The sequence below is a fragment of the Leptopilina heterotoma genome, unplaced genomic scaffold (assembly GCF_015476425.1).
Source record: "Leptopilina heterotoma isolate Lh14 unplaced genomic scaffold, ASM1547642v1 Lhet_53, whole genome shotgun sequence".
In the NCBI taxonomy this organism is placed as follows: Eukaryota; Metazoa; Arthropoda; class Insecta; order Hymenoptera; family Figitidae; genus Leptopilina; species Leptopilina heterotoma.
In genome coordinates, this window is record NW_025111115.1 from 2,193,984 (window position 1) to 2,210,561 (window position 16,578).

Consider the following 16,578-nt stretch of genomic DNA (forward strand, 5'->3'; position numbering starts at 1 on the left):
TGAATCAATAATGAAAGAATAAAAAAACAGATTTTTTCTTTTATTTAGAAATAGAACATTTATATATTTAATAAAGGTATTTAAATAATAAATAATGATCAGTAATAATAATCGGTGGAAGATATTAATGAAACGATGACTATATAGCTATGTATGTGAATAAACTTGTAGTGTGTTTGCACATTATTAAAAGCTAAAACTGACAAAACACTCTTGATTGCTGATACTAAGACGTTAAGTCTAGAACTGTCAGATGGACAAATATTTTAACTTATAGTTGGCTCAGCTGAATTTCTAACATAAATTGCAAGTGTTTAATTTGATTCATTGTATTGCAAATAATATATAGCTTTTTATTTTCGCTACTATCCCAAGTGCGTGAATAATTTTATATTATATGCTACTTGAACATCTGTCCATAAAATTTCCAAAATGATTTTATAATAGATTACATTGATATATGAATTCTAATTTATGATTATTAATCTACTGTAATCTATTTTGTAATTTTTTTATTTCACTATTGTCTATTTTTTGACATTATTCTCTTTATATTTGTTTCAAATAAATTTTATTTGGATCTCGATTTGGATCAAACAAATTTTATTTGGTTCAAGTAAAAATTTTTATTTTCGCTCCATAAAATTTTTTATTTAATACAAATAAATGATAACAATTGAAATAGTGAAGATTGTGCAAAAATAATTTCCAAAATTATTAAATAGAAAACGGAATCAAAAATGTATTATGTTCATAGTGAAGAAATAAAAGAAGAATTGAATAAATGAATGCACTCATTCTTTTAATATATACATATAAAAATAAAAATAACAAAAGCAGGAAAAGCTTTTTTCTCGCAGACACGTCGATATTGTGATTTATATTTTTATTGTGTCCTGATTTCTGCGGGTCTTGAAGAATACTTTTATCTTTCTGTTACAGAGCACACCGTGTAAACACCCGGTGATAGTACTACAAGATGTAGCATTCAGCGATTTGCATGCCTTGGTGGAATTTATCTACCACGGCGAAGTAAATGTACATCAACGCTCTCTTAGTAGCTTTCTTAAAACGGCCGAAGTCCTCAGGGTGTCAGGACTTACGCAACAGGCCGATCAAACCGACAGGGATGAGGTAAGAAATATTATCAATTTTTTTTTTTTTATCAAAACCTCTCTCTATGTTATTACACTTTTAAATTGCATCAGTTTTCTCCATTATTTACAAAAAATAAAAGGTAAAACAGGTGAAATAATATTTTATTCTCTAATATTAAGAGAGGAATGACAAATATTTTTGGCTAATTTTTCCTTTTTAGGTATTTATCGTAAAAAATGTTTGTTTCTTGAAAATTAGGGAAAGTTGCGGAATATTGATAATAACAGGGCTTGAACAAAGGAATGTATTTAAAAATACGGATTTTACGGACTAAAAATGAAAAATTACGGACCAATTATTAATACTGACAAAACAACCAGTCCGAGTAAAACAAGAGAAAATTTTACTTAAAACTTACTTACTTTACTTACTTACTTTTACTTTTTTATAAACTAAATTTTTCATAAATAAAAACTTCAAATAATTTCAAAAAAAAATCCAATTAAACTTTTTCAAAGCAATTAATCCATTTCAAAATTTAATTATTTCTACAAAATTCACGCTGTAATGGTTTCAATATTCATGTTGATAATAATAATAATAATAATAATATTTCAAATTGAATAAATAAATAAATATTCAATTACCTAAAATTTTAACCGATTTTCATTTTTAAATCAATTTTTGTTAGAAAATGCTACGAGAATTCAATTATTTAAATTAAAAAAGAAACAATTGAATAATTGAATGTTTCTTAAAATTGACTTTTTATGAAGAATTTTATTAACATTTTTAAACAATTGAATTCATTCGATAAATTTTAATAAAATTTTTAAGAATAATTATAGGTACATTTTTCGAGGAATTCAATTTAAAATGTAATAATTTTTAAAAAAATTAAAACTCTGCCATGAGTTTTATTATTTTTAAAAATAAATGAATTCCCAAAAAGAATTTTACTATATTACGAAAATAATTAACTATTTGCTTAGAATTTTATTGGATTTTTTTAAAATAAATAAATTTTTTTGCTAAGAATTTTAATAAAAATTTTGAAAATAATTGAATATTTTAACGAAAAAATCTACTGTTTTGAAAGATAATAATTGAAATTTTAACGAAGATTTTTTAAAAATTTATGAAAATAATTGAATTATTAAAAAGAATTTTAATATACGAAAATAATTGAATTCTTGCAAGAAGAATTTTATAAAAAATTTTAAATAATTGAATTCTTTTGATGAATTTTTATAAAATTTCTAAGAATAATTACAATAATTGGTAACTTTTCCAAAATTTACTTTTTGTTTCGTGTTTTTAACTAAACATCATCTATAAATCCATTATTTTTAATAATTTTTGAAAAAGTTTTTTAAGAATTTTTAAATTCATTTGTTTACAATTCAATTTTACAAAATTTCAATTATAATTTCATGTTTCTTAAAATTCAATTTTCATAAAGAATTTCATCTATAAATTTTTAAATAACTGAATTCTTTTGACGAATTTAAATAAAATTTTTAATAATTTTTTCGAGGAATTCGATTAAAATTGTATTAAAAATAAATGAAATTCTGCAATGAGTTTTATTATTTATGAAAATAATTGAATTCCTAAAAATAATTTTATTATTTACAAAAATAATTGAATCCTTATAAAAATTTCATTATTTATAAAAATAATTTTATTAAATAAATAAAAATTAATCTGACAAAATATTTAAAAAACGGACGTAAAATTATTTGAACAATAAGAATTATTATTATTATTATCATATACAGGTAGGCTTTCCAATAAGTTACAAAACTTTTTAGGCTGAATGCACTAAATTACTTTTCAATTGACAAAATAATGGATGTTGTAAAATATGAATTCCAAATTGTTTTTCAAACTATGCAATTTCACTCGCTTAATTCCGAGTATATTTACTAATTTTCATTTATTGAATAATGACATTGTGTTGAATTACGAAATCTATATTTTTTCAATAATCAGCAAATTATTTCTCATTCAATTGACTAATCTTTGCATTCAAAATAAATACTTGTTTGAAAATATCTTGATGAAAAGATCCAAATACTTCAATATTATTCTATACTTTTTTTCTCTAACTTTTTAAAAATTATTGTTAACTTTCTTTTACAATTTTCATAAATTTTTATTCAAATAAATTAATAAATAAAATAGTACCGAAGAATTAAAAAGGAAATTAAAACTATAAAAAATGGGGCACTAACTCTGCTGGGATCGAATTTAAATAAAATAGTAAATTTTGTTAAATGTTAATAAAATAATAAATATTATTAAATATTAAATAATAAATGTTATTAAATATCAAAATAATAAATTTTATGGAATATTAAATAATAGGTATATTTTATTAAGAATCAAAATAATATTGAAAATTTATGAAGAATATTATTATAATTAATAATAATTAATTAATAACACTGAAGTGTTAAAAAAAGACAACAAATAATCATCGCTCCTCACTTTTTTTTATATAAAAATCTGATAAAGTTTCTATAGGAAAATTGTCTTAAATAATCAGTAGAAAACAAGGTAATTTTTGGAATTATTTATAATGGCAATTATCAAGCTCGCGAGTGTTATCAGTAGGTTTACTAAATTGTTTTTTCTTATCTCTACTTTGTTCTATCTTGATCCCCTCCGTGATTGACATAGGTCATGCAAATAAAGATAATGCACGTCGCCAATATTAGACCTTGAAAAAAAAAAAATTTTTTTTCTTTTTACTCCATCACGAGAATAAAAATATTAATAATTTGGACTTGAATAATTTTTGTTAAAGGTAACTATATGTATAGATATAAATTTAATCGTTGAGCGAATTTTCCAATTCCCTTCTGCTCTTTTTCGATTTGTATTTATTTTATTTACATTTCAAAAAAGAAACAACATAAATATTTACTGTTGACCTATATTTTATTTTTAGAACACGATTCCTCTCTTGTGTGAAATTCATGACACTAGTTGGATATCATTTTAAAATAATGGCAGGTGACATGCAAAACAAAGAATCTTGTGTTGATAACCCGAATTTTTCTTTAGTCAAGAATTGGAAGAAAATTTATTTCTTTCCGGATAAAGGAGAACTGAATTTTGAAATAAAAAATAAAATAGCAATTCAGTGTCATAAAATAATCGTAATAGTAGCAAATTTATTTTTTGATTTTTAATGCAAAAACTAATTATTGAAAATAAATGTCAAGGGAGAAAATGGTGGTTCAATTTCTCCACTTGAGAACGTCAAGGTCACCACCAGATGGCAGTGAAAATTCCAAGAAGGAAAACTGCCATCTAGCGGTGACCTTGGCGTTCGCAGGTGGAGAACAGCGTCTCCATATTGAATCACAAGATTTTCGTCAATATTCCTAATTCTACAATTATTTATAATGAATTTTTTTTGTTTTTTTGACATATTCAGCTCTCGCATGTTCGTGCGCTGGCTGCCGGTGGCAATCACATACCTCCGCATGAAAAATCGTCCTACGAAGGTGGTTTCCCTCGAGCGGGCTCGCCATCAACTCCAGTAACCCCAACACCAACAACAGTACAACAATTGCTGCGCAGGGCGCAGATACGTAGAAACGAAAGGCATACCCCAGACCCACACGAAGACAGTGTAAAGAGACCCAGGATATTATCGCCTCCACTTAATAACAATGATGCAACGCCCACGGATTTTTCAATGGTGAAAAATCATTTGTCGAATAAAATTGAGGGAAATGGCATTCACGAGGAGAATAGTCCTGTTGAAGATTCGATAAAATGTGAACCTCTCGAATTAACTGGAGGTAATGGTGGCAATGGTCCCAATAATGAGGATTCCTCGGATTCTGGAGCGGCAGCGTCGGATCGACCACCTGCATCGGCGAGTAGTAACGAACATGAAACTGAACCTGAACATCCCCCAACGCCAAATTTTATCCCCGAGAGTAAACTATTTACCTCAACGCCAGGGAGCTTCAATTTTAGTATGGCAGCACTCACCACAGACCATTCACCATTATCAGGTATGCTCCAACTGATAATTTATCAACAAATCTGACCTGTACGCATAGAACAATTTTTTTTCACTCATTTTCATTTATTGTTTTCTTGTCTCTGCTACTTTTTACTAGAAAAGGACATAATTTTTCTTTTTTTCTTTTTGCTTAATGTGTAATGTTTTAGGCATATTTTATGTGCTTGTTCATATTTATTTCATTCATTTGTAGTTTAATATTTAATTTGTACTTTAATATTATACTCTAAATTTTTGTTGTCTTTTTTGTTTAACTCATAAACTATAAAATTATCACGAATTCTAAAACAAAACATTCAATTTTTTTAATTTCTAAAAAATTTCTTTTTATAACTTACATCTTGAACAACTATCATAAAATAAATAAATTATTTAATGAATCATTTTACTTAAATATTTCAAAATTAATTCAATTTTAAAAGAGTTGCGTTTACAATTTTCATAAATACCTAAATCAACTTCAAACGGTTTCAATTTGAAATTTTATAAAATTTAAATACTAAATAAATTTAATTAGAAATTTTAATGAACTCAGATTTTTGAAAAATTTTAATATTTCAAAATCTTCTAAAATTAGTTAAATTTGTCAATATGTATTTAATTAATTATTAAATATAATGGATTTATAGAAGAATTTTAGTTACAAATATTAAAAGAATTGAATTTTGAAGAAGTTACAAATAATTACAGAAATTCAATTATTTTCAAAACTAATAAAATTCTTATCACAAAATTCAATTATGTTCAAAATTTACAAAAAAATCTTGACAAAATTCTAATTATTATCTTTATAAATTAAAAAATTCTTCTTCAAAATTCAATTATTTTCAAAAATTTTAATCAAATTCTTAGCAAAATTTCAATTATCTTTAAAAATAACAAAATTCTTTTCCAAAATTCAATTATTTTCAAAAATTTTAATGAAATTGTTGTCAAAATTTCAATTATCTTTAAAAAGAATAAAATTCTTCTCCAAAAATCAATTATTTTCAAAAATTTTAATAAAATTCTTGGCAAAATTTCAATTATCTTTAAAAATAATAAATTTCTTCTCCAAAATTCAATTATTTTCAAAAATTTTTATAAATTGCTTGGCAAAATTTCAATTATGTTTGAAAATAATAAAATTCTTTTCCAAAATTTAATTATTTTCGAAAATTTTAATGTAATTCTTGGCAAAATTTCAATTATATTTAAATATAATAAAATTTTTCTTCAAAAGCAATTTATTTTATAGAATTTTTATAAAATTCTTATTCTTGTCAAAATTTCAATTTTATTTAAATATAATAAAATTCTTCTCCAAAAGCAAATTATTTTCGAAAAGTTAAATAAAATTCAAACATTCAATTATTTTCATAAATAATAAAATTTTCAAAGGAATTCAATTATTTACAATTTTTATTATAAGTTTTTTCTAAATAATTCAATTATTTTCAGAAATAATAAAACTCATCGCAGAATTTCAATTATTTTTAATACAATTTCAATCTAATTCCTTGAAAAATGTAACTATTCTTTAAAATTTTATTAAAATTAAAATAATTAAAATAATTGAATTCTTGTAAAGAATTTTTATTAAAATTTTTTCATGGAATTCTATTACAATAATTGTATTCAATACATGGATTTTTCAAAAAAACTTTATTAAAATTTTTAAAAACAATTGACTATTTTAGGAGAATTGTAAAAAGATTGTTTCAAATAATTAATTTCTTTCAAAAAAAATTGACGTAATTTGTTTTTTATTTATTTAAATAATTTAATTTTTGGTGGTGCTAATTTTTATAAAAAAAGAAAAAAGCGTTTAGTGTCACAAATCTAAAAAAATATCCAAATAGTAGCCAAACATAAAAGAAGTAGTAAAAATTTATTTTAAAAAATTGAATTTGGAAAAAATTTAAATTGAAAACTCGAAAACGATTGAATTAAGAAAAAAAATGTAATAAAAAAATAACTGCTAAGTTAAACGAAAATATTGAATAAGAAATTATGTAAGATTTTCGCGAATAGATTTCTTAAAATTTTTATGATCTCATGATTTAACTCTCGACTTTAAAAAATTACTAGATCATCTCATCGATTTTTTAAAATTCGCACCAGGCGCATTAAAATAGAAAGTTAAATTTAACAGCAAAAGTTTCAATTTTATTCTATTTCAATTTTTAGAAAATTTTTTTTTGTGGACTTAAAATCAGTTTATTTTTAAAAAAATTGTAATTAGTAATTGCTATTAAATTGTAATTGTTATTACAATAAGGTAAAAAAATTTTGTAAAATAAAGATATTTGACTAATTATGTTCTTTTTAGTTAAATTTAGCATATTTTTAATTTCATTCTGTGTACTGTTTGCTTATTGCCAGAAAAAAAATTTTTTTAAAGCATGCAAAATATTTGTTTTCACATAGAATTGCGAAATTGCGTACAGGTCTTTTGAGAATTTCTAAAACGAGAGCTTAATTTCTATTCGTAACAGTAGTAAAATTTCCAGGTTTGGGTCACGGGTTACAAACACCGGACTTGGCGGGCACTTCGCAAGGTAAGAAAAGAAAATTTTTGTTTTTCAATTTTTTCTAAACTTTTATGTTCCCCTAAAATCACAAGAATTTCAGAATCATTTTTTACCCCCAATTTAAGAAATAAACGAGTTTTATAATGTTTCAAAAATCGTGATGCAAAAAAATTTTTTGATTCCCCATTCTTGTTGATTTCAGTGGTTACTTAATACCTGCTATTTTATTTTAATTATATTCCATTCGAGTCCAAAAAACATTGTCGAAAAAAATATATAATTTATTTATATATTTTATCTTCAATGTTGACCGATTCGATGAGAAAACAATCACTATGACTTGTGCAGTTATATCAAACTAACAATATCACAAATTATCAAAATTACAAAATTTATATTATTATTATTATTATTGGTTGCGGTGAAAAATCATTTACTCTTTCTTTCTGCTTGGAAGATTTAAATTTCTTCTAATTGGCATGCATTACCAAATCATCAAAAATCATCATTTTCTATACTTTCAAAAAAAAAAAAAAAAAAATACTATTTCGCATTTGCATTTCATAAAATCATTTTTTTGTGAGAATCTATAGCTCTGGGCAAAAAAGGGAACTTTTTCTAAATTTTTCATATTTATCTGAGTTTAAAGAGAGAAAAAAATTTGTAACGATAAATTTTGTCTACTTTTATCAAATTTAGTGAAAAATATTAAATTTTAGAATAAAAAATTGAACAAAAATTGTAGAAGTAAAAAAATGAATAAAAAATGAGTAAAAAATGAATAAGAAATTTATAAAAAAAATTTATAAAAGAAAAATTAGCAAATTTAAAAAAAAATTTTTTTTTGGAAAATTAAAAACAAAAATCCCTGCTCATGAGCTTATAGATCCACTCTAATTGGCGAAGAACAAGAAAGAGAGAAACGTCAGTTTGAAATCACTGTACAAACTAAGTCCACTGCAGATAATACAACACAATAAAATATAAGTAAATTGATATAATATTTATGATGGTCACAAAAAATGGGCATATAAAAATCTGCAGCGATTAGCGTAATCTAAATGGCCTTAATTATTATTAAATTCATATTTATTTGCAACAATTTTTTTTCATATTAATACATCCAGAGAAATATTTTATTTAAACCAAAAATATTTTTATGTAACCACATATAATTTTTATTTGTTTCAATCATAAAAATTTTGTTTGGTGCAATTAAATTTTTTTTGAGCGGAAATTCAATTTTCATTTAAAGAATTTTTAAAAATTTGAATGAAAATTTTCAAATTTTTAAAAATCAGAAATTTATTTGAACCGAATGGAAAATTATTTGAATTAAATGGAATATTATTTGAACCAAATGGAAATTTATTGGAAGTAAATAGAAAATTGAAAAAGCAAAGAGAAATTTAATTAAACCAAATAAAAAATGTTTAAAACGTATAGAAATATATTTGAAACAAATAGAAATTTATTAAAAGCAAATAGGAATTTATTTGAATCAAAAATTATTTATTTGAACCAGGTCTGATTTTTGAACCTATTAGAATTTATGTGAACCAAATAAAAATTTAATCAAAGCGAATGAAAATTAATTTAAACTAAATGAAACTTACTTAAAAGAAATATTTTTATTGATACCAAATAGAAATTTATTTGAATCAAATAGAAATTTATTTGAATCAAATAAAAATTTATTTAAAACAAATAGAAATTAATTTAAACCAAATGAAATTTACTTAAAGGAAATATTTTTTATTCGAACCAAATAGAAATGGATTTTAAAATATTTCAAGCAAATAAAATTTATTTGAACCAAATGAAAATATATTTCAACCAAATAAAATTAATTCGAACCAAATAAAAATATATTTCAACTAAATATAATTTATTTGAACGAGGTTTGATTTGAACAAAATACAAATTTATTTAAACGAAATAATATTTATTTGAAGCAAATAGAAATTTATTTGAACGAAATTAAAATTATTTACACCAATCTTGACTTGAACCAAATAAAAATTAATTTCAGCAAAATAGAAATTTATTTGAACCAAATGGAAATATATTTGGACCACACAAAACTTATTTGAACCAAATAAAAATAAATTTGAACAAAAAAATATATTTGAATCAAATAAAATTGATTTGAGCCAAATAAAGTTTTTTTGCAATAAATAAATTCTATTTAAACCAAATAAAATTTTTTTCCAATAAATAAATCTATCTATTAAATAAATTTTCATTTGAACCAAATAAATATTATTTGTATATGAATTTATATTAGAACCAAATAAAAGTTGTCTTATATCTAATTCATTTCTATTTGAATTGAATAAAATTTATTTGCAAGAAGTAAATTTCTATTAAAAATATTTAAATTATTAAATTTATTTATTTAAATCAAATGGAATTTAATTTTTATCCAAATAATATTTATTTTTAATTTAATAAAATGATTTGTAAAAAATAAATTTCTAATTAATTTCTACTTAATTCAAATAATAATTTACTTGATTCAAATATAATTTACGTGAACCAAAAAAAAATGTATTCATAATCTATTTCTCTGGATGTATGTCTTATTGAGACTCACGTGAATAATTAAACTCATTTGAAAAATTTCGTCATTTCAACATTGATCAACAATTTGCTTACAAGATAAAATAAAATGAAATTTATCAAATAATTTACAAAGAAATAAAATTACATACCAACATTGTATGCCGTGCTCGTGCTGTCCAATTTTTTCGCATAATTTTTTTTTTTTTTTTTGTTGTTGTCGTATTTCCCACTATATAGTGTTGTTCGGCAATTCCTCCTGCAATAAAAAAATAACCCATTTTGTTATTTATTACATGAATCACTGGAATTTTATATAGTTTTAATTTATATTTATCTTACTATTTGTCTGGAATTAATATTGTCTAAGAAAATAAAATTGGGATTATTAATTTTTATAATACTAGCATCGAAAAAAAATAAAAAATAGTACAAAAAGTGAAATTGTATAATTAAAAAAAAAGAGGATGTGATAGTCTCTAGTTATCACCTTTTATTGGTTTATTGTTATTTGACCCGCATAACAATAATAATGCATTATCGCGGATTATAAAAAAAAGACACCATTCCCGGCAACCGGAACATGATCTTTTTACTTTAAATCCACGCGTTGAGTGTCAATTTCGCACTTTGCGATAAGACACAGACAATTTCCGTTTTTACTTTTATTTAAATACACATAATCTTTTGGTTATTTTACTATGTTGAAGAAAAAAGAATTAAAATTCTTGTATTTGCAAAAATTTTCAAATTATTTATTTTTATGACTCAATTTTTTTTTTAACTTATGTTAACTTTTGTTTATTCTGACGTTTAGTTATCAGATTTTTAAAAAAAAAAGTCCAAGGATATTTATTAAACTGGATTTTTTTTCCTGTCATTATTCTTAAAATAAACTTGTCACCGAATCACGGGCTCATAAAATTTTTGCTCAAATAAGGTCACAAAATCTTATAGTTGCGATTTGGAAATTTTTTTCCTTACTTTTTTTACTCTGATTTTCGAAAAGTAGATTCAGAAGATATTTAAATTTAAAAAATTTCTCTTACAGTTTTGAACGTTATAAACGACGATTTTTTTTCTCCTTTTTCTAATTTGTTTTCATATTTTTTCATAAAATTTATTTTCACAACAAAAATTTTTGGGTATTAAAAAATTAATTACCAACTTAGTAAATGTTTAATTTTTTTCTGTTTAAATATTTTCGAAAATTACTCTACAGAAAAAAAATAATTCTAACCAAACATTTATTTATTCAATACATTTTTTTAATATTTTTCTCTTCAAATATATTTTTTTAAATTGCATTGAAAAAAATTTCGTTCAATTTCAACGTTCAAGACTTTTTTAGTCAACAATAAAAAAAAATAGTAATGATACGAATCGGATTTAATATATTCATAAAAGTGAAATATTAACAAGAAATAATTAGAGTAGATTTTTTTATTATGTCGAGAGAAAAAATTCTTTTAAACACTCGGGGTATCTAATGGATAACCTTTTGTTTGTGGCTTTATATTGGATTAAAGAGAGAAGAAAAAAACTAAATTCAAGATTTCGCACATATGTCATTTCTATGCAAAAATAGAATTAGTAATCTTTTTCAAGTATTTGAAAAAAAAATTCTATTCAGAGAATAAAAAGTTTCCTCCTTTGATAAATTAAAGAAGGAAAAAAAATTACAAAATACAGTTTGCGCTAAACTTTTTTTTTTATTTGATTAGAATCAAAATCTAAAGTACTTGATTAAACCGGAAAAAAAGTTTGCCATTTTATTTTTTTGGTAACATTTTTTTTCGCATTGATAATTAAAAACTTGAACTAAAAATTATCTTGAAATTTATAATTTCTTGAATTTAATAAAATTTCGAATATTTTTCAAATCTCGAATTTAATAAAATCTCGAATCTCGAATCTCGAATTTTTGTAAAATCTTTTATAAAATTCCTTATTTTTAGAATAAAACGAATAAACAAATAAATCTGTAATTTTTTTTCTAAACCATAATAATATTGAGTAATATATATAAAGCATATTTAAAAATGAGCCCCCCCCACCATCTTGATAAAAATGTCTAGAAGAAATAAATTCTTTGTCTGCAAATCGAGACGTTGTGTAAATTCAGGTGCGAGCATTTTCGATTAATATATTTGAACGCCTGGTTTATGCTAGGTTAGTACGGAAAAAGTTATCGGAGGGGCCATTTGATAAGGCAACAGATGTTATCCGTGAATTTCTTCAAGGTCCTTCTATCTACTCAATTCAGACGTGGCCAGCTAAACATTGGCCTAACTAAAAATAAAATACAATAACCTTGGTACGCCACTCACGTTCCTTGCATCGTACTGTGAATTATTAGGCACATTAAAATCGTGTGTCGCCCGTCGACAAAAACTTTACTCGCATATCATTCGCATTGCCCTTTGACCTAGAGCGAGGATTTCAAATCAGAAAAAGAAATTTTTCATATTTATTTAAAACAAAAAAAAAACTTTCTCTCTAATATCTATTTTAATAAAATATGCGGCAAGAAAAACAAACAAAAGGGGAAATTAATTTATTAATGCAAAAAATAATCAGAAAATAAAAGAAAATAGTGCGAAAATACAGAAAATACAATAGAAAAATAAAAAATAATAAAATGAAAGAAAAAAAAATAGTAAAGACATAAAAAAAGGGAAAAGAATATTTTAAGAATACTACATTGATACATAAATAATTTTCACATTCATCTCTTAATTATTTATCTCAAGAAATTAAAATTTCACCTTCCTTCTCTAAGAATACTGCGCGAGGAAAAATAAAATCCTTTCTTTGGCGCTGCTTCAATATTTTTTCTCCACATTCTTTTATTAGCTCGCGCGGTCATTTTCTATTTGTAAAATTTCTAAAGGTGCTAAAAAGAATTTTTTTTTCTATTTCTAAAAATACAGGAAAATGCGCCCACTTTCTCCCAGTCTAGTTTCGCTACTGATTTTTTATTTCGCAAAAAAAAGAAACAGTTTTTTTTCGCTATCGCCGAAACTGATAATACTCATAAAAAAAAGTCGCACATTATTTGCTTTTTTTTAACGTGTTATATTTTATATTACTTGTCACTCAGAATTAAAAATATTATCGATCAGAACTATCAGCCTTATGGCTTAAGTCTAAAAAAAAAGATAGAAAAATTATTATATATATATATATTTCTTATCGGTTCGATCAGCAGTAAATTCGCGAACAATAAAAAAAAATGGGAATATTTTCGAGTAAAAAGAATTTTTCTTGAAAAAAATGTTTAACGAAGAAAATTATTTACTTTAAAGGAAATAAATTATTTAGATATTTAATTTTTAAAAAAACACTGAAAAAAATTTCACTCAATTGATTTTTTTTCTATTGACAAAAAAAAACAATTTGAAACAAAATAATTTTTATTTTTATAATAATTTTTATGAAATAAATTCAATCAATAATTTTAGTATTTTCAAGCAAATACGATTTTAAGTGACTTGAGTAAAAAATATTTAATCCAAATAAATATTTATTTGATAATAAATTTAAAAAAAAATTGATTTGATTCAAACAAAGAATTTTTATTAAATAAATATTTACTTGAATCAAAAATTTTTTATTTCAGAGAAATTGTACTTAAAAGCAATAATATTTTAGTATTTGAATCGAATACAATTTAATTAACTTAAATAAAAATGATTTAATTATCTACTTATCGAATAAATAAATATTTATTTGATAATAGACAGGTAATCGTTTTATTTAGAAAAAAGAAAAAAAATTTCTTTTTCCACATTTGTAATTATTGTTTTCTTCGTTATCTGTCAAGAAATAAACACAAGAAATCTTGTCGTTTACTGATTTTTTTTTTCAACTTTCTGTTAGCATTATAATTCAACTCTTACTTTTTCTCTCATCGTCATTACTGCATAACATCATTACGCAAAAACAATAATGACTGATATGCTTAAAATAAAGAGGGAGATTTGGAAAAAGTGCAGAAAAAAATAATGCAAAAAAAAGAAAAATGGAGAGAAAATAATCAGAAAAGGCAAAAAAAAGAAAAGTGGAGAAAAAATAATCAGAAAAAATAATAAATAAAGAAAAAGTAGAGGAAGAAGAAGAAGATGAAATAATAAGAATTTATGGAATCATTTTTCATTTTCTTCTTTTTTTCGAGTCATTCTATAGAACAATTATTACATTCTAGGAATCTTAAACTTTTTTTTCTTCACATTTTGCTCCAGAAAAAGTACACTGATAGTCTTTAATTAATGTCCATACAATCTTTTATTTATTCTATTTTTTTATTATTCCTCACTGCGATGAGATTGAAACAAAGTTTCATTTCCGTATTATTAATGATCATTTCACTTCCATCTGTGTCATTATTTAAGTCTGCGATATTTTTTTCTCATTTTCATAATTTTTTGTATAATCGCATTTAAAAAAAAAAAAAAAAAGAATATTAAATTTTATATTTCGTATTTCTAAAACAGACTTCAAACTTTTATTTTTATCAATAAGATATTTTTACTTATTATATAAATTACTTTTTGAGCGTCCAAAAATTGCGAATTTTTTATCTCAATTGAAAAGAGGTAGATAATTATGCTAATTAGCACTTGTGCAATATAAATATCATTGTGAAACTTCTTTCCTCTTTTTTTATTTCTCATTTCTTCTAAACAATAAATATTGTCGAGAGACAATTTTCGTATGAAGAATTTTTTGTATTGAAAGTGAAAAAAAAGGAATAAAAATAAAATAAAAGTGGAAAAAAAATTTCTAGAAGAAAATGAATGGAAACTTCTATTCTTTTTTTTATTTCTTATTTTTTCTAAAGAAAAAAATAAATAAAATAAAATAAAAGTAGAAAAAAATTACTAGGAGAAAATAAATGTAAATAACTAGGAAACAACTAAAAAAATAGAAAACAACTAAAAAAGTAGAAAAAAACTAAAAAAAATAGAAAAAAAACTAAAAAAAAAATTAGAAAAAATCAGAAAAAAATTATTAGAAGAAATTACTAGAAATAATCACTAGCAATAACTAGGAAAGGACTACAAGTTTTTTAAAAGAATTACTAGAAGGAAATAAGTAGAAAAAAATTACTGAAAAAAAATTTAAAAAAGTCTTTGTTTCCAGTGTGTATTCTTACTTCTTAGTTTCTGTTTTGTTGATGAAAAAGTATATTGTCATCAGAAAAGAATTGCGCTAGACGCACAAATTTTTTTTTTTTCGTCTTCTTTTTCACTTTTCTCCCTCGTCTTGTGCCATTTTTCTTTTTTTGTTTCTTTATTTTCTCCTTCTGTTCCGTTTTCTTTTTCATAAAATGCCACTTGCAGTAGTGAGTATAAACCTGTTGTAAAATTCAACCGCGAAAAAGTAGCGGTACAAAAGTTTCTGCGCCATATCAGAGAGGCCAAAACATTGCAACAAACCTCCTGCGATGCAATGGCTTTGGGGCAAATATTTATTTCACTATATTCACCCGCACCCAAACTCTGGGACACTACCACAATTACAAATTGTATATAGGACATACTTTTATACAGACGTTTTTTTTTATATACCGTATACACCGTTCAAATTCCTCGCTCTCACTACTGTGTCGTGAAACAGAAAAATTTTCCCTTCCAATAAAATTTATTTGATAAACGCAACAAAAATATTGATGAAAATTTTTCATTCATAAATAACATATTTCACTTTAATTTTTGATAGGTCGATTATTTTATTTGTTTGTGTCGGGGAAAAAAAAGAAGAAAAAAGAAAAAATAATCCACTATCGTGGACCATTTTTTCTTTTTTCTTCTTTTTTTTAAATGTAATAAATATTGTAAAATATAATAATTGTTAGTAAATATAATAAAAATGTATTAAAAATAATTATGTAAATTATTGATTGGAGTAAAAATTAGAAACTTAATTTTTATATCTTTTTATAGTGACAAAAAATTATTGTAAGTCAGTAGAAATTAATTTTGAAACAAATAAAACTTATTTGAACCGAATAAAAATTACTTGAACTAAATAATATTTATTTTAAACAAATAGAAATTTATTTGTAATGATAATATTTATTTGATTCAAATATTATTTATTTGATTCAAAAATTATTTATTTGAACCAAATAAAAATTTATTTGAACTAAATACAAATTTATTTAAACCAAATAAAGTTGATTTCTAGTAAATAAATATTTATTTGAACTAAATAGAAATTTATTTGAAGCAATTAAACTTCGATTTCAACCAAATAGAATTTATTTGAACTAATAAAAATTATTCCAATCAATTAAAATTTATTTATACAAAATATTATTTTATTTCAACCGAAAAAGAAAATTTGTTTGAA

At 22.9% G+C, this 16,578-nt stretch overlaps 1 protein-coding gene across 14 annotated transcripts in view; it reads left to right on the forward strand.

Moving 5' to 3' along the window:
- LOC122508198 (broad-complex core protein) overlaps positions 1–16,578 on the forward strand; it is a 128,191-nt gene that overhangs the window by 52,924 nt on the left and 58,689 nt on the right. For 8 of the 14 annotated variants that reach the window (XM_043621382.1, XM_043621383.1, XM_043621386.1 and 5 more), the window contains exons 3-5: positions 943–1,134; positions 4,547–5,135; positions 7,624–7,686. In XM_043621382.1, the coding sequence (XP_043477317.1) occupies positions 943–1,134; positions 4,547–5,135; positions 7,624–7,686 (844 nt within the window). The remainder of the gene's footprint in view (positions 1–942; positions 1,135–4,546; positions 5,136–7,623; positions 7,687–16,578) is intronic. The other 6 variants (XM_043621389.1, XM_043621394.1, XM_043621395.1 and 3 more) reach the window with 2 other exon arrangements.